Genomic DNA, 25,761 nt, shown 5'->3' on the forward strand with positions numbered 1-25,761 from the left:
GCTGTACCGTTTCCTTATAAAACTGATAATAATTTTATAACAAAATAACTAAAACTGGAAAAAATATGCTGTAAAACAGTAACCAAAGGTTTTAAGAATCGTATTCTTATTAGTGAACTGAAGTGACCCTTGTCTCAGTGATTCTATCATGTACAAGTTGTGCAGTATTCCATGGTTTTCCTTACTAGCACCCACCTATTCAGGACTAGGGGATCTCTCTCAAGGCTGCTGTGGTCTTTAGCTGTACATCATGCTATCTCTGAGTGTCCTGTCATTGTACCTCTCTGGCATTGGTCAATTCCCTGATCAAAGGGTCTAATTCAACTCCAACATGAAAGACGTCAGGAATCAATGAACATCATTCACAATGTCACTATGTGTAATAAAGAAACCACTCTTCATTCAATACTACTGCTGACGCGATCAAGGAACCTGTTTGATCCCCGCACTTTGACAAAGAACAGAACTATGGCCTTCAGGAAGTTCCTGCCCTTATTCGACCGGGTACTGGTGGAGCGCTTTGCCGCAGAGACCATCACTAAGGGAGGTATCATGCTTCCGGAGAAGTCCCAGGGCAAAGTACTGCAGGCTACCGTGCTGGCAGTGGGACCAGGAAACAGGACAGAGGTGATTTGCAGCCTGTCAGTGTGAAGGCGGGGGACAGGGTCCCGGTGTCTGAGTATGGAGGCACTAAAGTCACCGATGACAAGGATTACTTCCTGTTCCAAGATGGCGATATCCTGGGAAAGTACATGGAGTGAAGTTTGTAGCCCCACCTTCCCTAAGCCCCGCTCCCTACCCATTCCACATGAGCAGAGCCCTGGAAGTAGGCCTTGTCTGATAGTTGTTTTTTTTCATTAACATGTAAATACCTATTCTGTTTTAGTACAGTAAAGTAGCCTATTCGACCTGGGCCTGTGGCTGTTTCTATCAGTCTGATTATTGTTTGTTTGTTTCTTTTCTCTTTTTGTGGTTAGTATTTGTAGAATCCTTCAATAAAAAAGAAAAAAACTACTACTAATATTAAAACTAATAAATATTAATACTAATAATATCCCATGAACAAAAACACTGTCAGAGCCTTTAGACATTCCCGACTGAGAATGAAAAAAAAAAAAAAAAAAAAAAAAACACTTTAACTGACTTTAGGGACCTCCCCTCTGAAGTTTTCCATGTATGTATTATTCATGTTCTCGTCTTTCAGCTACATCGTGGTTTTACCCTGTGTGCAGAGTTTTACAAAAAAAGCAATGAAGTGTTTAAACTTTTATATCCAGCACCCCCACCTTTCCTGTTGAAGGAAACAAATCAAGTGAGCATGTTGGACAAGACATTGTTTTCTCTGCTTTTCAAGAAAAAAGCAATTACTCCCTTGTTGTAAAGTTGCTGAGAAAGGTGTAACAGAGAGCTCCCAGTTATAATATGACCCATAACTGTAGAACACTTAATGGCATAATATATCTTAATACTATTGACTTTTATTATTCCTAAGATCTGCTATCACACATGAAAGGTACTCTGTAATTGTCCTAAATGTCATCCTGCTGTAGTTAATGCATCCCTTTAATATGCGTGGTATGACTTTCTCAATGAACTTTTTCATACTCCAAAGTACAGTTGAGTGTTGTGCCTGTTTGGTTCTTTTTAACCTGCTATTGCTGATGACGTCCTTTTAGAATGAGGTGTTGCATAAGTCCACTTCATGATTAATTATTTTTCTTCATATTAAAATGTGTTCCACTAAATCAGAAAAGGGTGGCTCTTTCCTAATTTCAGGGAGAGCTTGGGGGTCCTGGGTGAAGCTGTCTTCTCCCACTCACCAGGCTCACCATCATCCCTGCACATTCACTGTGCTGCTTTGGAAAGTGAAAAGAAAAAGAATACTAGGGGAAATACACTGTTTGAAATGTATGGACCCTAATCAGATTTTCTGAAATTACCTCTAAAAAGCTGATTAAAATCAGCTGTTATTTGTCTCAAAACATGGTGTATTTTAAAGTAATTTGATTGCCTTTTCTTCTGATATTTGATATTGTTCTCAGTGGCTATTTAGCACTAAGAAGAATCACCAGTGTATCAGTGTTTAGAACACTACTGTCTGCATCTATGTTAGAGCGATGGGCTTCAGTTTGGGAAGCCCAAGGGTTAAGTCTGTGGGCCACAGAGCTGAAGTTAGTGTGTTTGAGTTTGAATGGTAAAAGTTCTGTACAGAAGTTGGAAGCTTGTTGTTTAGAGCACTTGATTGTAGTCATGGGTCCTGATACCAGCTAACTCAAAGGGATAAACCAAGACGCCTTTAGTATCAGCAAACCATGTATCATTTCACATGGCAGGATCGGGACTAGAGAGCTTGTTTAATATTTGAATAATGTTCAAATTCAGCCTTCAGCTTTTTTTATAACACAGTCTTGGTTTGACTCCCCCAAGCTGTGTCTCCACAGAGCAGAGCTCCGAATCTGTCATTTCCAATGTTCCCTTCTCATCGCGTTCAGATGTATTTTTAATGCTTTGCATCTGTGGCCTGCAATGATGCTGTACGTAAGATGTTATCATGGTAAAACATTCTACAACTAAATAATCAGTAGAAGGGATTCACAGAGGAGTGGGATTAGGAGAGGGTTCATCTGGACGAGAAGTTGGGGCTTTAAGGGAAACCCTCCATCCAACACACACAATGCTGCACTATAAAGAAATGTTTCATGAATTACTACACACTTTTGAAACTAACACTTTTCCCAGTGTGTCTAAATTTCTCCAGTAGTTTGTTGTTTTCGGGTACAAATATCACTGTTACTGCAAGTCTGCGGTTCTTTCCCACCAGTCTGAACTTTCACTGCAGTTAACTTGCCACTCACCTTAAAAGATCTTTTGAGATTACAGTGAAGAATAATGCCCACTGCAATGAACACCAACTGTCTTTTACCAACAATATAAAAAAACATGCATTGTTTAATTTTCTCAATCAGATCCTCTTGAAAATTCCCCCAGATTATGAATTCATAAAATAAGTATGCAAACACATATTTTAAAAAGCCAACAAAAACTAAAACATTATTGAGCCCTCAACTGAAGCAAGTGCAAAGGCAGAGAGGAGTACAGTAGCGTTAGCATGAGCGAGACCCTGCTTTGCTCCTTCTTGTATTGGTAATTTTTTTTTTTTTGTTAAAGGAATGCAGTGTTATGAGACTATTGAAAAAACTACTTCAAAGGGCTGAAAAGTGTGGCTAAGTGGCTAGTTACTAGTTATGAATGAGATTGATTTTCCTTTTTCATAAAAAAAAAAAAATATGTAAATTGCATTTTATTGTAAATCCTGTGATGTTTTTTTGGAATCTTTTCATTACAGCCTTTTCGGTTCTACATTATTTAAATGTGTTTTACCCACCCCCCCCCCCCCCCCCCACCATTATGAATACTTATGAATACAGATGAAGTCTGCAGTCGGTGGTGGCACCTCGGAAATGGTGGCATCTTTACAGACAGTTACTGCAACATCTGCAATGCACAGCTGATCTCCGAATCCCAGAGGGTCGCACACTACGAGGTGAGTCTGTGTGACCGGGAGAAACCCATTCAGGTTGAACACACAGCTATCGGGAGAACATGTTAGCAAACAGCCCCAGAAGGATACAATCAAATTCTCATTATTCTACACTCACCAACATTCTGTACTGAAATAAATATTTTTTATCATTTAAACCTTTTGTGTACATGCAAAAAAAAACTTTTCATTTTTGTATATATATTTATATATCATTTTATCTATCAATTTTTAAAAGAAAAAATAATCGCTCTAGCAATACTCTTATGCCCACATAATGTATTAGATGGTGCTGGAGAAACTGCAGCTTCTCCCATCAAAAGGGACATATCAGTAGCACTCCATACAGGTGTTATGGTGTTTCCATAAACTTTGCAGCTTAACCGCCTCTCAGCTCTCTCCTAGAGCACAGCTGTCATTTTCTCAAACACATTCAGCAAGAATGACAGGAAGAAAAACAGCATACGCTTTGAGTCATCCATCAAAGGCTCCTTCTGTCTTTTAATAACCGATAGATGTGTCCTTGAACTTGCCCCTTTTATTATCCTTATTCTGATCGGACTCTCCGACTGTTTCTATTCCCACATCCCTACCCTGCAACCCCCCACCCCCCCTCGCTTGAGCCTTTTATTGCATTACACTACAGAATGGAACAGAGGCTGCCTGCCGATTCAGCTATTCAGTTGACCGAAGTGTCTTTAAGATGCCATTATCGTTCACCCTTCATATTTTGTATTTATTTACTGTGTAACATTTCCCCAGGAGTAACAACAGATACACACTTCTCATCTTAACTGGGCTTAGAGGTCATTAGAAGTTGCCTACTCTGCATTGTTGAAGGGTCATTACAGGCACAAGAAGGTTATTTCAGAAATACAGAACACAATGCTCAGTGTTGGTAGATATTCATGTTCTGTATGAGCTTGTTAATTCATAATGTGTCAGCACCAGCACTGAGTGTGCAAACGATTGCAGTTTCCTGTTCAGTAAATTTCTTGAAATACAGTAGCAACAGTTTTTATAGTCAAAGCTATTGCAACAGTTAAGTTTAAGCTGACTAAAATGACATTGCTGTGTCTCAGTGTCTTCATATAGTGACCAGAAATGTAAGATCTAGTATGTTATTGCTTTTCAATTGAAATGAGAGCAGTTAAACTGCTGTTGGGTCTATTGTCTACACTGCTGTGGCTTGTACAAGTTCACTGCACTTTCCCAGCAGTTCCCCCTACTGCAGTCCCAGTTCTCTGACTCTTCCTCTCCTCTGATCCTCTCAGAGTAAGAAACATGCCAACAAGGTTCGGCTCTTCTACATGCTGCACCCAGAGGATGGAGGACCTCCCTCCAAGAGACTGCGCCCTGACAACCCGGTAAGCTCGTAGCCTTTACGCAGTCTCTGTCCCTGTCTCTGTATCTTATAACTCTCTGTTCAGCAGGTGGCGGGTATGGTCACCATACTTATTTCTACTAGTCTATAATGATATAAAAACAAAAGATTCAAACGTCATTTCAGTTTCGATCATGATATTAGGTTCCGGTTGTATAGGAGATGAAAGTTTGTTTCACACGTATGTGAGGCAGACATGTAGATGAGTAGGTTCAAATTAGAAATATAGATAACTAATAACTCTTGAAAATAAGAAGTTGTTTTACAGACATTCATCCTTTTATTTTTAAGAATTCTGTGTGGGAGTGTCATCTTTTTCAGTTTCTTTCATTCTCTTTGAAATCCAGTCAGCGCTCTTTCCAGGCTGGCAGCCTTCACATTCAATCACAGGTCAGCTCCAGAGCCTGGCAGAGAACCCCAGCAGATTCCCCAGCATGATTCCCAGGAGAACAAGTTTATGCGCCCTGTCTCTGGTTCTGTTAGGAGATGATTCAGAAACTTGTTTCATGTCCAGATTGAGTCCACTATCTCACTCCTGCAGACACAGCCAGGAACCTCTCTAGAGGCTCAAAAATCAATCCTCTTCCCAATGACACCCCACAACTCTGCAGTCTGTGACCTTGTGATAGAGAGCAAATGAATCCAAGTCAGCAATCTCCCTCCCGACCTATGAGGGCACACTATAACAGGAACAGTGTGCCCCGGGAAGGATGGTTTGACAGTTCATTCATGGGTCAGTCAGCCATCCAAAAAGGGGGCAATGCCACAATAGTAGAAGTCAGTAGGTGATGTGTCAGTCATTGATTGGAGGAGATGGGATTGCACTCTCTACCAAAGGGGGCGTCAGGGTGGTTACGGAAACGACTGGGAGGAGTAAAAAGGAAACCGTGAGTGTTTTGCATTGTATCTGTCTGTCTAATCCTTGTCACCTTTGTAATTAATAGAAGACAGAAACTTATATTCTATTTTGTTCAGTTATTTTGTATTAATAAAGTGTCATTTATTTTTTGTTTCAAAATTTTTACAGATTTATTCAACATTGTAAAATAACCAACTTTGAATATGACCAACTTAGTTTTAAACATTTGAATGTTAATTTATTTAAGACATCAAATGGAATTCAACAGCCCAAAGGTACAGTATATGAACCTACCTACCTAATAAGGTCAGAGGACTCGGTAAACACAATATCTAGTAAATATATAAAGTAGTCTCCTTTTTCATTATTAATTTTCCTATCCCATCTTGTTCATGAAGTTTCAAGACCCCGGGCCAGTGCAGTGACCCAGCTCGCTTGCCTGCCTGCCTGCCCTCTCGGCTGTTGCTAAGTATTACACTGGGTCTAATAGAAAAGGAATCTCTGAGAAGGAGATTAATGGCCTCATGAAAAAAAAAAAAACAGCGATAAGATGGAGTTGGGGAGAGTGTTGTGTTGGTGCTGGTTGTCTGCTCATTAGAAGCTTATTATTTGGTGTTTTTTTTGATGGCTATAAATAATTCTGTCGTGGTCACGCTGGGATGCACAGATAAGGCTGCTGGGAGCAAGGTGGCAAAGTCACAGCTATCCAAGGGGAGTCTGGTCTTTGTGAGTGAATGATCTGCACTCAGTAGATCTTGAGATATGGACATGCTATCTATTAAGAGGTCTATGAGCTCCCATGAGTATGGTCCCATGGGATTGAGCTGTGACAAACAAAAAACAAGGTGTAGTTTACATTTTGTTTTCAGTAGTGTTATAGCATGGCTGGAGACTCTTTTATTTGATTTTAACAGGTCTAAAAAGTACTTTGGTCCATTTGTGAAAAGAAGAATACACTCTGAAAAATATAGCATCTATTTTTTTCTAACATTTAATTTCTTCCAGATTAACTGAGTTTTCTGTATGATTCTCTATTAATGTTGTTTGCCATGCTTACTAACTAACTATACATTTTCAACATCATTTCTCATACTTCAGAGTTGGATTTTTGGCAGCTATAGTTAGTATACTATGTTATTTTTTCAATGTAATTAGGCCATTAAATCAGCCGGCTCCAGTAAGATCGCATGTTGTTTTTGTGAAAAGGGGTTTGGGGAGAAAGCAGGAAAGGAGAGATAAGGAAGTCAGAAGTGTCAGTTGCATGTTTGGTTGTGGTTGGTTCCTAAAATCTTCTACTAGTGGTGTTGATGGCAGGTTTTAGCTCTCCTGGGATGCTGCAGTGTAACCTGCTGTAGTGGATCATTCTGGATTGACAGAGGATACATCAGTTGTATATGCCGGCTTTCAGTGTTGCAGTTCTGTAACAGACAATGCATACATATTGTCCTTGCTCACCGTGTGACTGTGTTGGTCTGTCTGCCAGCTCTCTATCAGTGTATACACAGATGTTGCTGCAGGCAATTGTCAATGAAGCTGCAGGGTTTGAATCCCAGGGCCAAGAACAGACTCGAAACTTTATCAGTGTGAGAATCCTCCGGAAAGCGTTCACATGTTATATATTTATACCAAAATATATTTTTTTAAATGTGTTTTTTCATTACCTTCTCAGCAGCAAACACTTTTATTTTTAGATTTTGACAAAATCGCCAGATATGTTTTGAGCAGAAGAACTGAAGAGAGGGGCAGGGACAGACAAAAAAGAATGGATCAAACTTCAAGAAGCTGTTTTGTGGTAGTGTGTGTGTGTGTGTGTGTGTGTGTGTGTGTGTGTATAGAAACCGTATATATACTGTAAAACTTCAATTAAACACCTCCAGCGTTTATTTACAATATTTGACAGCAGACCCGGCGCTATTGGAGACAAGCGATTTGATATATATATATATATATATATATATATATATATATATATATATATATATATATATATATATATATATTTTTTTTTTTTTTTTTAAATGGGTCACATATAAATTAGTCTGCATTTTTTTTCTTGCTTACACATATTTCACTCCTTTGTTTTGTAGCGTTGTACATTGTATTTAATTCCTCTGAGACAAATTAGTGGTGTCCTATCCAAGTAGCACCTCAACACCCACACCGGGCAGAAGAAATTCAATCTCCTATCCAAAGAGAACATATGGAAGACTGTGATCACCTTAGGAGGAAAGCAGGGTTTGTACGTAGTGACACCCTGCTGCCATCATGGTGGAGGTAGTACCATAGGGGGAAGTGCGTCATCTCCACTGAGGCGAAGAGATCGACCTACTACTCCCATCCGCACTACTCCCATTGGCACACCTTTGTGTAGGTGAGAGGTTGTCCTCCACCAACGCAGGGCTGCCAAACACGAGCGCGGCAATGTCAGCCGACGATGTCGCGTTTCGGTTGTAAATGAAACGCATTGAGCCACACCTGTAGCTCGCAGAGAAATCCCAGCTCTATGGCTGATACAGCTGAGGCCATCATACCCAATAGTTTTTGGCAAAACACCAAAAACCTCCAATCTGTCTAAACAGGGAGAGGCAACCTCGAATAGCTGCTACTCTGTTGTCCGACAGGTACGCGCATCGTACTGGAGTCCAGCCGGAGCCCCAAGTACATTGTGCACTGAGGCCCAGCCTCACCATATGCTCTATCACAATCGCCACTGCTCCCTCTCGGGACTGGGAACAAATTAATGTGTCATCGAGGTAGTTCACTACTCTGATCTCCTGCAACCTCAAGAGGGCCAGGATAGTGTCCGTGCACTTTGAAAACGTATGAGGAGCTAATGAGAGGCCGAACGACAGCACGGAAAACTCGTAAACGCTTCCCTGAAAGGCGAAGTGGAGGTACTTCCTGTGCTCGGGACGAATGGGAACATGTGACGATGAGTCAGCATTTGAAACCTCCTCTCCTTCAAAAACTATTTGAGAAGTCTCAGGTCTAGGATGTGGCGAAAGCCGCTGTCCTTCTTTGGTACCAGAAAGTATCTCGAGTAGAACCTCTCTCAGTAGGAGGTGGGGTCTACAAGACGAATGGCTCGCTTGCACAGCAAGGCAGCCACTTCCTTCTGGACTACCGAAACCTGAAGAGGGTCTGTCATGGATGTATTCATGACCCCTCGAAATGGAGGAGGCCCCAAGTGGAACTGTAGCGTGTAACCGTTGTACATGGTGGCGAGCACCTAGGTGTCCGAGGTGCAAGCATGCCAGTATTGCAGCTGGTGTGTGGAAAACAGATGGGTCTGAGGCTGGAAACCTTTATGGGCCCTGCTGGGGGCTGCTGAGGTTGGGGCAGAGCACTCTGGTCACCCAGCAGAGCCGTGGACCATCGTGGTAATAGTGTGTGCCTGGGGAGATTACCATCGGCTCAACCTGTCCCGCGTCGGAAAACGGGGGTGGGGAGGAGGGAGTAGCGTGACCACTTGCCGAGATGCCTCTCATTCCAGGTGGAAGCGCTGCAGGATCTCCACCACCTATGGCCCAAAAGTATGCCCTGGGGATATCAGCACATCTAATAACTCTGCCTTATGCACGTCCAGGACCCTCGCTTGCGACAGCCACAGATGTCTGCGAGCTACTACTAAGCTTGACAGGCCCGGCCTAGGGTTTTCCCTTGAAGGCCAGAGATCTGGAGCACCATGCCTGACAGGAGGTGCAACTTGGTATCCACCAGCTCTGGGAATGGGGCTTCCCTCACTGTACCAGCCGTATTTGCAAGGTGGGTCACCTGCGCCGCCACTGCATAAACCTGTTTGAGGTGTGTCTCTGTAACCCTGCACTGCAGGTTTGGGCACACAGGGTCCTTAGGTAACCCCCCCCACCTGCGAAGCCTTGACCAAGGCTCCAATAGTGGAATCCACTGGGGGAAACCCTGCCAGGACCAGCTTATCCACACCTTCCAAGGAAGCAAGCTGTGAGACTTCAACACACTTGGCGCCGAGGCCTGACGATCCTAAGAGGCGCGCACCTCCTCCATAAAGTCCAGGAAAGCTGGGAAAGACTGTGGACGGGGAGCTACAGCCTGCGTCCGGAACACGGACCGGTGTAGCACAGCCACTGTTGTCCGGGGAACTGCAAATAGGTTGCAGCCCTTCCCATCAGTGCTGACATGGAGCTCGAAAGTGGGGGCACACTAGCTTCCGAGGCAACCTCGGAACTAGGCTCCACCTTAATAGAGAGCACAGGCTCCTCTCCTTCCTCCATCTCAGTAGGGAAGGAACTCCTAAGGGCCACTGCTGATGGCTCGGCCACAGGGGACGGACCCTCCGCCCCAGTGGCCTAGCCAGCCTATTTTGAAGCACCTGGGGCTGAAAAGCCACGCAAATGTCACAAAAAGTCTCATCCCTGAGAGCCAAAGTGGTGTGCTGGACACCCAAGCACCACGCACACAGGGTATGCCCAACTTCCTGAGGCATGTTTGCCCTACGTTTACCTCAGATGTGGTACTACGGAGTATAGGTCATGGGAGCACTTAAGCACCGTGTGCACTGAGGTACTGAAGTACTGAGGGCACAGCACACCAGGCTATATATGCACCAAGGCACTAGGTACTGTGTGCAAGAGCTAGCACCGGGCGCCATGTGCACCTGTGATACTTAGCGCAGAGCCTATCTGCAGCTCTGATACAAAGAGCTCAGTAAATACCTGCCAATAGGCAGGCATATCCCATACTCAATGTCTCGTGGTCATCTTCAAATTGAAAGGGAACACATTCCTCCAGTAGTTATTTAGTTTTACATTTCTCTTTGAGTTTTTTTTTTTTTTTTAAATACTTTTTCAGATAAATAGCATAACAATGTTCTTCTAAGTGCCTTAGCGTTTGTCTATGATTTGTTTATCAGGATTACTTTTCACTTTGACTCTGGTAAAGTAGATTCTGCCACCAAACTATTGATTCACTTCTTGTGTAGGAGGCATTTAGATTATTTAATGACAGAACATCCACTCACATTATCTGTCACCAGGGCCAGTGCAACAAGACATATTGACAGGAGTGATTTTAATTATCAGTCATACTAGCAGTGTGCTGTCTACAGGACATACGTTTTCTTTATCTCTCTTCTCATAAACAGAAGAAAAAAACAGAAGCACTGTTTGTATCATCCACATTCTCATCATTTCTGAATGATTTGCAAAGGCTAAAAAACTGTTTGAACTAAAGAACACAATTTATAAGCTTGATGAAGCAATACAACAGACTATTATTCTAATTTTACTCACATTTTTGGCCTAATTTAAAAGGTAATCATACTCTGTGTCCAGAATTTCATGGGCCATAGCATTTAGTTTTTAAATATATAGGATAGGCCAGGGTGGGACAAATCACTTGGTATGCTTGGCCACTAGCTTTCAATATGAGGAGACATGTATGTTTTGCACCCACATTGCTTTTATATGCTTTGTTTTCATGTAATGGGTGTTTTTTTCATTATCTTTAAATTGTGGGAGGGAAACTATATACAATCTTTTTGCCAGAGAACTAACTCCATTGAATTCCAGGGAACTGTATAGAATAAATGCCAATAAACTATAAACAATACATGCCAGGGAACTATTTACATTAAATGCCAGTGAACTATATACAGTAAATGCCAGGGAACTATCTTCTATGTGCATACAATGCCATGTAGATAACTATATAAAAACTCTAGGAAAGTGAACACATTTCTTCAGTTACTCTCACAGACAAGCGTCTAAAATACTAACACTCTTGTTATCTGCTCATCCTCCATATCTTCAGTTATATTCTCATTTTCATGGATTTGGCCAGACGTGGATTTTCCAAATCCAAATCTAAATAGATTTGACTGTTTCAGTTTCTTTCACATTTTATTTAGGGTAAGTAAGAGATATTTTGCGATTTAAAAAAAAAAATATATTATTTTTCCTGTGCCATCTAAGTTGATCAACCGAGTGAGTCAGGAAAACGCAATGGCCTGCAGCGCTGCAGCACTCCTGAAACACAGAGAGTTTTTAAAAAGCTCTGCAGTTATTTTAAACCCCACTGCCTGTGCCTTAATATCTTTTTCTTGTTTTTTTATAACTATAGTTACAGAGAATATCCATCCTAGTTATCTTTCTAGTTTTCTAAGAATATGAAAATGACAAAAATATTATTGCTGTTTTGCCACTTAGACAGTGTCAAATATTGTCTAATCAGTGTCAAAATCAAATATAGGGAACACCAATGCTGAACTGAATCACTGAAAACAATTTTGAGTGCATATTAAGCTCACTTAATGGCCTATAATGGTCAATAATTAGATGACAATGAAATAGTCTTTTCCATTTAGCTTTTGCAAAAGTGCAAAAATGAAAGACTGAACTCAAAACAGTCACTTTGAACGTATTCTTAGCAATGATGCATAACTGTCATGCCGTAGTGCTATAGCTTATACCTATTACACTACTGTACCTAAGTACTGCATGATCAACACAAGTTGAATACAAACGATTGGCATTTGCAATTATGTTTTCAAAACATGGTGATTGTTATTTAGATAGTGTAACTAGGGTAAAAGTATTAGATATTCATATCATTGACGTTCTTGATCATTTTTTTTTTTGCTAAATTTCCAATGGTCCTTGTTCTGCATTACCCTGAGTAGGCAGTTATTGTCAACATGTTTTCACTACTGGTTTCAGTGATTGGTGGCTCTGAGCCGCAACATGCTCATTTATATCAGTAAATTAGCATGACAGTGGTTGAGGAAGGCACAGGTTAGATTCTTTAATGGGGAAAAAAAAGCATGTCTTGGAGAACCAGCATTTTAGTGACTATTATTATAAGTGCACTCTACCAGCTGTATGGGATAGGAAACAGAACTATTCATCAATTATTTTCTTCCAAAATCTCTCTGTAAGCTAAACCAAACAAATTTGGACATGACAGTTGACTCAGACTGGAGGCTTTGCTGCTTGAGCACCTCTCTCTTACTGGAAGTACACCATTTTCAATGCAGAAGCCTGATGTTTACAATTCAAGGTTTTCTGGCTGAAATAAAATGTTCTGTCCTCTTTGGGCCACTGAGAGGACTTCTGGTCACAGAGCACAGATAGAATTACATGCATCGCCTGCTCTTCACAAACTCTCCCCTCCCAGTCAGGCCTAATTTAAAGGATCGAATAGGAAGGGCCCTGACCGGCTCGACTGAGCATGTAATCCACAAGTGAGAAAGAAAGTCACCGGGAGGGAGGGAGAGGCAGTGTGAGTGTTTCTGGTTTCTATTTTCGAGTTTTATATAAATCAGTGTTTTTCGGGGCTTTCGCTTTTTATATACTGTACATTGTTTTTGTTTTCGGTTACTTTCCAAATTCGTTTTTTTCTGTCACAATATATATAGTAACTCAACAGTACTTGCACACTTCAGTTGCACCTTCTTTCCTTTTCTTTCTTCCACATGGTCACGGGATATACAACGATTTCAATGTTTTTGTATCTGAGGTGTTTTATCATTTTTTATCAGTTAAAAATTTAAATCAGAAGCCCTAATTGAGAATGAAACATTGATTAATTTATAATTAAAAGTAATTTCTGGCATGCGATCAAACAATAGGAAAGGATAAATATTGAATCAGTCTAGTGAGGAGTAGAGGAGCACAAAATGAGAGAGGACAGTTAGCTAAGCCCTGTCTAGAATAACACATGTAGATTCTGAGCTGTTAAAAAGTCACTTGACCTCACTTGATCAGCTGCAGGCCTCAGTCAAAACTATATAAGGAGGACTTCTTAATGAGGATCACTTATGCCTCTACAGTATATTTCCCATGTTAAATGGCCTGTATATAAATGTACCACCCATCTTGAGCCACAGCCTCTTGAGCAGTTATTATAAGTAGATTTGATTATAGATCTGTAGTAAGCAACCAGTGATACCTGACATGTCATATACAGAAGCCCATCACTTACTATCAGTGACTAGATAACCTGCCATCCCTTTTCCTCTCCTGACAGGAAAGTGATGCGAGTGAAGTGGACAGGAACAAGTGCTGCACGCTCTGCAACATGTTCTTCACGTCAGCTATTGTGGCCCAGTCCCATTACCAGGGCAAGACCCACGCCAAGAGAGTGCGGCTGGTCCTGGGGGAGCCTGCAAGCATGCCCACCACTGTCAGCAGTCCAGGTACAGCACTGTCAGCACCATGGGTACAGAAGGAGGTGATTAATCCTCAATCAGTACAACCTCTATGGTAAAAATCTTCAGCAAAATCTGTTCTCCAGTGGGACAGAGCTGGTATTAGACACCCTCCATCTAACTCCTGGCTTCAGCAGTAACAAATTGCAAAGTCCTTCCATAATCATAAATATGGCATTATTACATTCCCCCAGGTGCATCTTGTGACTTTAAGAGATGATAGAACGGATCTTTAAACACTTGAATAGAGATGAATACTGTATATTTCATTTCTTTGCTGATAAAAACATCAGAAATAATAGCCTTGCCTGGGGGATACCCCCCCTTCCCCCCCACACACAGTACTAAAACATTCATACAAACCACACACGTTAACCTTCTGCTACTAAGCAATTATCCCTGACGTCTAGACACTACATCTCTCTAACTTACAAAACAGCAGAGACTGCAGGATACAGTAATTGTGAGCATATTCAGATGTGTCTACCTGTTAGTACAGTAAATCACTTTCCCACTCTTCTTTCTCCATTTCTCAATAATGCTGCTTTTTGTGAAAAGCGTTTTTTCCCTGACAGTAGCAGTGTATGTTTGTTTTTCGTTGTTTATTATTATTATTATTATTATTATTATTATTATTATTCTTATTTGGCAGACGCCTTTATCCAAGGTGACTTAAAATACAATATGAAATAGGATGCAACAAGTTAGGATCACATCTACAGTTATATGTAGAGTGACATATTAAAAGTGCAAGGATACTGCATAATGACATGGGATGTTGATGTTTCTAACTGGAATAACAGGTCAAATACAATAGCTGCATTGCAGGAATGAAGTAGCTGCAGGCTCCCCTCCAACCAGTACTGCCTGCCAACGCCTGTATGCACCAGCCCTGCCCTAATGAAACACAACTGCAGAGAAAGAGCATTGGTGAAATAGGACTGTAGCAGGGTCGCGGCAAGAAAGAGACTCAGAGACTTACGAAACTGCAGAATAAAGAGCAAACGCGCACTTTAATAAACAAAATAACACAAAACACACAAAAAAGGTGCAAGGGCCAAAACAAAGTGTTCAAACAAAAAGCAGTTTGTAGGCTGGGCATTCGCCTACTGACAGATATTATCTAGTAACACAGATTCAAAACTCACACACTCTTCTTCTTCCAGACACAGGATTTCATCCTGCTTTTATTAAGGTGGCCACTGCACAATTAGCACCAATCTGCACTAACTGGAGAGTGGCCACACCTGTGGTTGCTGGCAGAGCCCTTAACCCTGCCACAAGGACATGTACTGGCAGGCTGTATTTCAGGAAATGCATGTACCTGACGACAGGGCTATAGTGGAGACTGTAACATATTTATTGGCTATATCTTGAGAACCTCCCTTTCCAATTGTGTTGAAACGTGGTACGGGTGTTCTATAACACCTGCTCTTTTTGGTATCAGAATCTCCTATCTGGGTTATTTTATAACACATTCCTGTGGTATGAGAAGTTATTATTCATTGTATTGATTCCTTATAAAAACAAGCTCCAGAAACCTCTCACAAAGCTACCCCAAAACAATTTGTTCCCCCCAGTCCAGATAAGCACAGTATTAAAATGCTGCTCGTGGTGAAGGGTTTACCAGCTGGCACTGTCGCCTCCTGCATTTTCAAAATCAGTTTATCAAAACACAAATGGGAGAATAAACCCCCCCAAGCAAAGTTACCCTGTGCAGGCTGGGAGTCAGCTGAGGAAGGTGATCTGTCAATGCTAAAGAGCAGAGCTGTGGGAACTGGGATGCTGGACTGCTCTCTGCTCAATCCTGCTTCTTTTTTAAACAAAGCTTTTCAATTTATAACCCAGCCCCTACAGATTTGCTGTATCTCAGATGGTCAGTACCGAAATCTATGCATAGAAAATGTTATCTTTTAGATCCCCATTTCTGATATACCTAGATTGAATTGCTTGGGTTGCTTTTTTTATTGAATTTGCTGATTCCCTATTATACAACTGACATTACTGTATTCAATTTGCTGAATCCATGAAACCACATGGAAGGCATCGGCATTCTGTATTGTGAGCGAACTGAAAGGTTCACTTCATCAATCTAATGTAACTTAACTGAAAACCAATGGTGTTGATTGAATTGCTTACACCTCTAAAAATCCAGCACTACAGTCCACACCACCACACAGGGTTCCCATAATAAAATCTATGTTGGATCCCTCTGGACCAAGTCCTGGCAGTGATTTGTAGTCATCAGTCTACAAATCACCATTATTACTGTAGTTAGTTTCAGGATTAGGCTGCTTCTTCCTGGCCCATTGGAATGGAAGCACTTCTGTACAGTGTATATAGTTCATATTTTCTATTTAGAATTGATGTTAAATGTTTTTGCTTGGTTGCTGTTTCATTTGTATTCTAAAAACTCAAATTAATCGCAAAAAGTTGAGGTGGGTAAAGGGATTCGATTGGTCTGGCAGGGAAGCCTCATCAACCTGACATGAAGAGGCCTGCTTCTTTATTCTGAGCTGCTTCACTGACTCTGATGATGACAAGGCATATTGTCTAATTGAGAGGAAGATTATCTGAACTTTATACCAGTAAATCATTCAACAGAAGGCAAAGGGGGGTGGGGCCTTTTCTTCTGTTTCAAACTGACTGCTGCACCAGAGCTTCTTGGAGCAGTACACGCTGATCACATCACAGACAACGGCATCTTCTGGAGAGTAGTTTCTTGCTGGTAGATGGATATAGCTTGCCACACCTCCACAAGCTGAAATAGCCTTACATTAATTAATCCAGTTCTTAGGCCGTGCTGGTACATCTAAATGAATATCCCTCAGCTGAATCTTCCCACAAAGCATGCTAGATTGTATCTAGATGGAGTGTGTAGGAACATGTTTTTTGGAGATACTGCCTGGCAAAAAATCTATCCTATCTATGATAGGAGCAGTGGCTGCATAGTACAAAGGGCCACCGCGCAGAGAATAAGATGTAACATTGTAAATTAATGTTGATGGTTAATCTCACATGACATAAGACAAGGCTGACTGAATCCTTAAAGGAATGGGTGCATTGATTATTTGTTAGCTGTGAGAAAAGTTATATATTCTGTTATTTATCCCAGGAATAACCCTAGTACTATCAAAAAAGATTTACACATTTACATATATTTGATAAATAATAATATCCTTGTATTGATGAGCCCTGTGTTAATAATGGCTCTGTGTCTCACCTCCAACTTGCTCTTCTCTGCTGTTGTAGGAGACTAAGACATTTTCACCCTCTGATCTTTCATTCCTTTTTAAAATGAAATCTTCATCTCGCCAGCGCTTACTTCCACTTGGCTGCCCCTGAATCGAATTAAAAGCTGTGGCTCACTCCTTCAAGTGCCCAGACGGGCAGGGCAATGCGCTTGTTGTTTCTGTAGCTGTCGTAGCAGATCAGGCTCTCACTATTAAACCGGGCTGACACTCTGACCCCAGAGCTTCGATTCCTTCAGGATCCGCAGTGCTTATTACAGGCAAGGAAGGATTTCCTTCAGTATACACAATCACATATCTCAGACAAGCATCTTATTTGCAATGTGTGCATGTGGAGCAAGTTTTACTCAGGGGTAATGCCTTACCCTCCCTGAAAGGATACTCAGCTGAGATGGCATTCAAGGCCCTGGTTTTTTTTGCTTCTCAAAGCATATCTCTAACTACTAAACCAAAACACTGTCCCTTATAAAAGTGTACCATCATGAATTTACTGAGGAATGTTTCAGCTTGCAGTCTTAGTTTTTAACCCTCAGCTATAGAGACTCAGTGAGCTGAACCACACAGCATAATGAATCGAATATTGACTGCCAAACAGGCTCAGCATTAGAAGAAATAGAGGCACTATCTACTCTCGTTAATCTTGAGATCTTGTGATCACTTTAAGTCCCATGATAAAAAATGAGTAGACAGCCATGTCAGATGAGCAGTGTTTTGAATTTAAGTGCCAAAACGTTTCTGATTCTGCTAGATATTGCTAGTTTTGCCAGGTTGCTCTATAGAATCGAAGTCGACACACTGTGAAAGATGCAGGTGCCCTTTGTGTTCAGCCCAGCGCTGATAGCAGAGTGTCATGCTGAGAGGTAGCTGAAAGCTCAGTGGGGTCTCACTCTATGTGGCAAGTTACTATAGAAACAAGCTTTAAGTGTCAGGCCTAGCACATCACCCTTTTCTTACAAATATTCATTGAAAATGCACTTCATTTAAACAGTATCAAGCAATGCAATTAACAGCAACAAACCAGAACAAAAACACCAAAAGCGGTATGTTTTACAGCTTTACTTTATGTTGATACATTTCATCCTATTTCCTCCAGACTCCACCTCCATCGCATCCCAGCCTGCTGACCAGCCTCCGCCGCCTAAGTGGCTCCCAGCCAATGACAGCGAGGCAGGGAAGTTCTGCTGCCTATGTGGCGCCTGGTTCAACAACCCGCTGATGGCACAACAGCACTATGAGGGCAAGAAACACAAGAGGAATGCAGCTCGGGCACGACTCCTGGAACAGCTAACAGGCAGCCTGGGAGCAACAGAAACCACAGGTCGGTATGTACATGCTCAATACAGGACTGCTCCTATAGTTCAGGCCTGTTGGGGACTGTCTTCAAATGCACTGAATTATAGGAGCAGTAGTTGAAGAGCATGAGAAACCATTGCATTGAACGCTGTAGTTTTTTTTTTAATCCTATACATTGGGAATTTAAGAAGGACGACTCTTGTCTGCTGTGTTCTTCAGAGATGGAGTTGTATATCAGATGTTCGACTTTATTCTAGCGTGTTGTTTGTTGACTTGTAAACTTATGAGAGAAAGGTGTCACAGAATGTCTTTTATGCTGTAATAAAGTAGGCCTATGGAGAAACTCTGGACAGCGCTGACTACTTCAGCTTATACAGAAAGCCTTAAAACATCCTAACAGAAAATAAACCTTGGTATGAAGAAGTATTTTACTATTTGCATACAAGTAAAGCCTGGGGACCTTGTGCCTATCTGCTCCAGTTAACTTAAGGACTCTGTTCTGTCCTGCTGAGGGAAATTAGATCAGTTTCCTGACACAGCAGCCCTTGGGGCTCCATTTCTCAATCTAACTGCCCGACCAACAACCAGCAAGCAGGTCCCTGATTAATGCTTCTCACCCCTGACCAGCAGCAGCTTAAGCATTCCTGTTGTTTAAGTGTTTACACAAGGCAGCATGGAGCCCAGTTTAACAGTGCTAAAAGCGCCCCCTAGTGGGGATCAAGATCCACGGCAGAGTTTGAAGTGCCTGCTGCAGGTGAGAGACCAGTTTATTTGGGGGATGAGAGGTAAAGGGCACTGTTTAACATGGCTTCTACCTATTGCAGACCATTATGTAGCAGTGTAGACAGTAAAGAGTTGACAGAACTGAAAAAGAACGTGTAACCTGAATAGATGGAGTTGAAATGTCTGAGGCTAGGTTTATACCTCCCCTTACAGGTGTACGGGACCTTTGCACAGGGGGGAGGGGCTAAGAGATCCAGGGTTAGATTTAGACAAAACTGTAGATAGGATCAGCTTATCACGTGTTAATAAAATCCCGTCCAAAATATTAGTTACATTTATTCAGTTAATTTTCTTTCAGTATTAGTATGTAGAGTGTATTTCAGAGAGAAAACAAAAACCTGCATTTTGAACAGATCTGCAGTTAAGTGCTGCAGTTTCCTGTGCTTAGATAACCCTAAACAGCTCTAAATTAAAGCTGTATGACTATTCTGGACAAGGTATCTACCTTATTTCTTACAGAACCCCCCCCCCCCAGCAAATTAGACCTTGAGAGAATTATTTTTCTGTGCTTCACACAGGGCTTTTTTTACCTGACAAATCATTCAGAGCTTTCTCTGTGAACAGAACAAACTCCAAGTTCTATGCTGTCTCACAGTTATTTGAGATTCATTTTTTGATGTTACTGATTTTGCTAATTGTGAAAAGGTTTTTTTAAGTTAAAAGGCTTTTCCTAAAGGGCAGTATTTACATGCATTGTGTATTGTTTGTTATAGCGAAGATCAAATTAGTGCCAAGGGTATCTCCCTTTAAGCAAGTTAATGGGATCAATAACTATTGATTCTGTCACAATTGATTAACTTATTGATCTTTCAATGCTGCCCCTAAACATTCTCAGTCTCCACCCACTGTCATTCCTGCATTCTGCTCTTTCTCATTCCGTCTTTTGTAAACCGTCATCTTCTTCTTCCTCCTCTTGTCCATTCTCAATCAATGAGTCTGTGTAAGTTGAGGGAAGGACAACATTAGAAATCAAATACTTGGTCCATCCACGAGACAACCACACCGCAGGGATGTTTCAGTGCCTTTGAAAGGTGAGAGACTGAGAGCTCTAGGAACTGAGCCCTCTGACTGCATGTCCACAAGGCATAGAGAGTCATCAGTGTATGAACTGTAAGGGAGAACAGAGTGACAGTGACTGTCCAAAGGGAAGATACTTTAAAATTAAGAATTGAGATTCTATGCTTGAACACTATTTTCTGCATAGGGAAGTGGAGCTAGCACAGTGAGTAAAGATCAAAGACACAGAAACATGTCCACATAGAGAAAGGGGTCTGATATATGAGTTTGTTCTGCAAAGATACATGGTGTCAGGATTGGTCTATGTGAAGGTTAACACTCAGTGAATGATCGTTTCCTTGTATAATCATACAAGGCTAATTTTCTTCTTTCAACAAGCTGCTAAACTGACAGCACTTGAAGCTGGTTAAATATTTAAAAGATCCTGTTCCTGAGAAGTCTTGCATGGAATAGCAATCTCGGTCTGTTGCCAGCACTCCCAGCTGTTCCCTGCAGCAATGCTTAGCAGCATATGTAGGGTCATCATGGTGGAATGTGGGGTGGTGGTGGTGGAGGGGGGGGGGGGGGAGTGACGGAGAGCAGGGATGTGAACTACGTGGCTGACATGTGGTTCCTTAGAAGGGGATTTTTGCATAGAAAGCTGTGCCACCCAGTGTCTAAAAGTTGCAGCACAGAACTTAAAGGGAGAGAAACTGGCATAAAATGCTGACTATACAGTAATATGATTTACAGGATTTTGCACCTGATTTCATCTGATACAGACCCAAATCTTTCAAAAATATTTTTAAAAAGTGTTGTGACTGTAGCTGACTTCCAAATTATCAAAATCCACAGGATGTTTGGAGTTAATTTGAAGGAGGTGGAATCCATAGGGTTCTCAGATAATCTTCAGACTATTTTCCATTCCTCCAGTTTTTCTGAGCCTTCCTGGCAGCCTGCTGTGAGTCTAAATCCTTCGTCAAATGCAGAAACACCGTCAGCCTGGTGAGGCGTTATCTGCCTTTTCTCTTTTTTTAGCAACAGAAATTAACATAAAGCTACATTAATCCAACTCTCTGCCTTCCACTCCATCTCTCTCAGGACCTCGGGGCTCCATGGTTATTTTACTGAACATCCATCACCCTCATTAATACTCTGCTGTGTGCAGGTGAAAATATTTCACTAAACCTTGGAGACACAACATCTAGTCTTCTAATAACTCACTTTCCTGACTGAGACCGCAGTCAGAAAATATATTTACGGGTTGAGCCTGAAGATAGATTTCTTTTGATGACAATATAGACAAAACTAAAGCTTCACCACAATACTGCTCTGGCTGTGGACTGCATACCACCACCCCCACCACCCCCACCAGTTACTAGATGTAGGGTGGCTGCTGGAGTGAAATCCAAGACAAATTTGGGTTACTGTATATCAGTGCTTGAACTGGGGTAGTACTCACCTCAGTTTCAAACATTTGAGTGCCGGCACTTCTCAATTCAAAAGACTTATCTAGAATCACTTTTTTTTAAATCCAAATGTAGTGCTATAGTATGTGAGGCGGTTTTAGCTATCACCACTGAAAATCATCACAAGCAAAGGCTTGAGTACCACTCCCTTTTCTATCCAAACTAGCGAGCGGCTGACTTCAGACAGAGTAGACTACAGCTCCCAGAGTGCATTGCCAACAGTGCAGGGAACTTTTGCAATAGACTTGTTTCAGTTAAAACGTAGAAAGATTGTGTTGAGTAGCGCATTAGACACAACATGGATAAAGGGTGGTGTACGGAAAGAAAGATTCCAGAAGAGGATTCAGAAGTGACGATTCTCACCCTGAATAGAAAAGGATTTTGTGAATACAAGGAATGCAAAGTTGCCAGTAACCCCAGTGCCTTAGAACCACTATTAAAGTGAACAGAGCCATCGCTGTGTCAACAAGTGAATGCTAAGCACTTTCAGCTGCATGAATGATATTTTGACTTAAAGAAAAGCTCTAGCTGTTATTGATCTATCCAGCCTTGTATTTTTACAGTGCGTGCCAGTCCCCATCCCTATGGAAATTATTTTGACGGCATTATACTTATTTTTATGATTCAGTTTTAAATTTGTTAATACATGTAATATGTTTTCATTGTATTTGCTGCAGACGATTAAGATACTCACAATATGGATAAAGGAATATCTGTAACACCTCATAATCCGCCCCCTACAAACCACTACATCCAATCAAAGGGCTTCTGTACCAGCACTTTTATTTTTCCATTTCAAGCACTGCTGTATATACACATTCTTGTCATCTGCAGCTTAAAACGCAGGTGCTGCTTGCCAACTGTATCGTATCTAATAAGATTTGATGGAAAGGCAGTTGCTTACTCATATTTAATTCTGTCCCTCCAGCTATTTTTATTATACCAAACGATAAGTGTTACTTTACCTATAGGAAAGCAAAGACTGGGCAGCAGTCATGTAGCTGTCTACTGTACAGTCAGCAACCAATTCACTAAAAGCAAATAAGGGAAATTATTAAACTCTGGGTTTGAGCAACAGAATTCAGAAACAATATTGATAATTGGCAACATCATACAGAGGTAAGGGCTCTTTACTCATTCACTCTTAAATACATTACAGACTAGACCTCAGGGCATGAGATTCTAAGGAAGCATTAAAAAGATTACATTTCCAGATCCCTGAGGAAACATCAACCCCTCAAATAAACATGTTTCCCTTTACCTATCTAATTGTCCTTCCTTGTTATTGACTGCTTAAAGAGATGTGAGACTAAACAAATTAGGAATAGCTGGCCCCAGCAGGGGAAGGTAATAATGAGGAATACATTTATATGCTGATTAGTGGAAACAGGCAGCCTAAGCATCTCCTGGCGCGACAGTGAGGGAGTGAGTGAGAGCGGAGACAGAGAAATGGGATGTTATGAAATTGGGATAAATGATAAATGTAAAGACAGCATAAGGAGCCTCCCCACATTCACAACTGTAGCAATTATCAAGAGAAAAGTTTAGTTCTGATTAATTAGACAGACAAGCCTTAATGAGTGCCCCAGGCACCCCTGCATGAAAAATAACAGCTACTTGTAAGATGCTGGAAAAGAGGACATCTTTGTGTAAACAACATCAGAAACTGCTGGAGTACACTGTTATTACAGAGGTTGTATATTGCAGTTACAATGATGTGATGTAAATGCTGTAAATTAAAATTAAAGGAAGGCTAACCAAGGTAAGTCTGGAGTACCAAGCCCAGACTGGGCTTTTATGTTGAGGCTGGATCCAACTAACACCATAACAAAGAAATAAGAAGAACAAAGAAGGGAATAAAAAGAAAAACAGCTTTTAAAATCTGACTATGTCTACTGTACATAGCAGGTACAGCAATGGCATGCAGTTTGATAACTAGCTGTGCTTTAGATGCATTTAGATATAATGAATTGTCAGCATTACAATAGCTGCAGCAGCCAAAGCAGCACTATAGAATGATTACATAAATAATAGCGCTATAGCAATAATGGCTATATCATTTTGATATCATTGAAATCTTATATAGCTTTTCCCATGGTGGTGATTTTACCTTTCTTTTTTGTTTTTCAGTAGATCTAAAAATAAAAATTGGCAATCATCACTGGGACAGGGCTTTGCGAATCCTGCTTGAAATGACTACTAGAACTAAGGGCTCTTAGTTTGACATTGAGATATGCTCACTTAACGCTTGGAAAGGTAATTCATTCCTCTAATCCCTCCTGTTCTCACCAGGGGTTCCTCAGTTCCACGAGATGCAGGTTCAATATAAAGGTCTTCCTCGCTGAAGGAATGATTGTGCTCTCTTGGGTTTGATGTGTGACTCACAGCAGCTTGCTCACTCCTTGTCATCCCTCTGGCTTCTTTAACACCCACAGTGGTGTGACACTGAGCCACACCACCAGCTGGAATGTCTCTAGAGAGCAACAAGCACTCATTTTAGTTTCTACTCCAACTCTCCTTTCCAAAATAAAATTATGTGTGTACCTAATGATCATAGTCCTAGATCTATAGTCAGTGGGTGGGTGTTTTGTTCCTCCACCATTATGAAGGCATGCACAAATTCACAAGTTAGAAGTGTCAGAAGCTTTCATGGAAACAAACATCAGAGGGACCATGCAAGTAAAAAAAAAAAAAAAAAAAATCTAAATGAATCCTTTAAAAATGAGGTGCATTTAGTTGAAGCATTTCCAAACACAGTGTAATAAACAATATGTCACTTTGTTGTACCTATTTCTGAAATATACTTTTCAACATATTAGGGGTTGCTTTGATACTGATCATTCTTATATCTTGGCTGATTCGTCAAACCTTTATTTAAATGAGCTGAAACGTTCTTTAGGGTGTATCTGACTTTCTACTTTGTTAGAATTCACTATAATCTTGAGAATATAACACATCTGTGTATAACATTAACATGGAGTTATAACACTGTAGTATATTATTGAGAGTTATTGTAGGTATTTCTGCCACATTATAAAGTTATTCTAATGTTATTATTATTGAGCACTGTGGCAAAGTGGCTGGTGATTGTGAACAGATGTAGAGGTGATGCAGTGCATGAGTAATCACAGACAATTGTAATCCACTTTGGAAAGCTTTATTGTAATCTGGGTCTGGTGACCAAAAGAAAATGCCCCGGCAATACAAAACAATGTGTACTGCGTGGAGCCAAAAACCAACGGGGTTACAGTCCGAAACAATAATCTTTATCCGCCCCACAATACTAAAACACGGTCACCAGTCCTAGATGTGTGTATTAGTGCTCGTGGTGGGTGGTAACACGTAATTTTAGTGACTGTTGTGAGGTGCTGTTCCAGCTTGTGCTGGCCCAAAAGCGACAGCTCTGGAATCGTGTTTAGCTGTCTGGTGGTTTAATAAACAAGACAATTACTAACAACATGGAAAAAACAAACAAACACTCACAAATAGTCTTTTCACACAAAACAGTTCATGGACAGTAACTACTGCGCCTCTCACGGTCCTTCCGGGTCAGTGAACAAACGCAAGCGAAGGAAAGATTAACGATTCTCCGGCCCCTTTATGCTATCACGCATGACCCCTTGGTAAACGATTGCAGCTGCCTTTATTACTTGCAGCTGCTACCTCATTTACCTTCCAGGTCAATATGTTCCTGCAATGGAGTCTTGCCTTCTTCCAGGCTGACCGACTTCCCGGCCCTGGAAATGAGGCCAGGCCAGCCCGTCCAAAGACTCCCTTTCGTACTTCATGCCCTCACAGGTCGGGAGGGAGATTTCCAACCAGAACTCATTATATTTCCGTCACAAGCATCTACTGTGATACAGGACTGAACTTTATGGGAAAACCTAGATATTGCCACAACTCTCTGAATTTTTGCATGCCATTGTACAAGGTTTCAGTACAGATGTAGACAAGTAACACCACATCTGTTGATAGAATTTCATTTTCTTTGCAGCAGTACCCT

The 25,761-nt window shown here is 41.2% G+C and overlaps 1 protein-coding gene and 1 pseudogene across 1 annotated transcript in view; both read left to right on the top strand.

The window, feature by feature from the left end:
- Window positions 1-407: 407 nt before the first annotated feature.
- On the top strand, window positions 408-789 carry LOC121321560 (annotated as a pseudogene).
- A 2,659-nt stretch (window positions 790-3,448) lies between these two features.
- Window positions 3,449-25,761, top strand: part of zgc:171482 (zinc finger protein) — a gene marked incomplete at its 5' end in the record, with an annotated part of 33,420 nt that continues 11,107 nt past the window's right edge. Inside the window, 4 exons of the mRNA XM_041260645.1 lie at window positions 3,449-3,544; window positions 4,816-4,908; window positions 13,786-13,954; window positions 18,311-18,535. Coding sequence (XP_041116579.1) covers window positions 3,449-3,544; window positions 4,816-4,908; window positions 13,786-13,954; window positions 18,311-18,535 — 583 coding nt within the window. The remainder of the gene's footprint in view (window positions 3,545-4,815; window positions 4,909-13,785; window positions 13,955-18,310; window positions 18,536-25,761) is intronic.

This window comes from Polyodon spathula, chromosome 10 (genome assembly GCF_017654505.1).
Source record: "Polyodon spathula isolate WHYD16114869_AA chromosome 10, ASM1765450v1, whole genome shotgun sequence".
NCBI lineage: Eukaryota > Metazoa > Chordata > Actinopteri > Acipenseriformes > Polyodontidae > Polyodon > Polyodon spathula.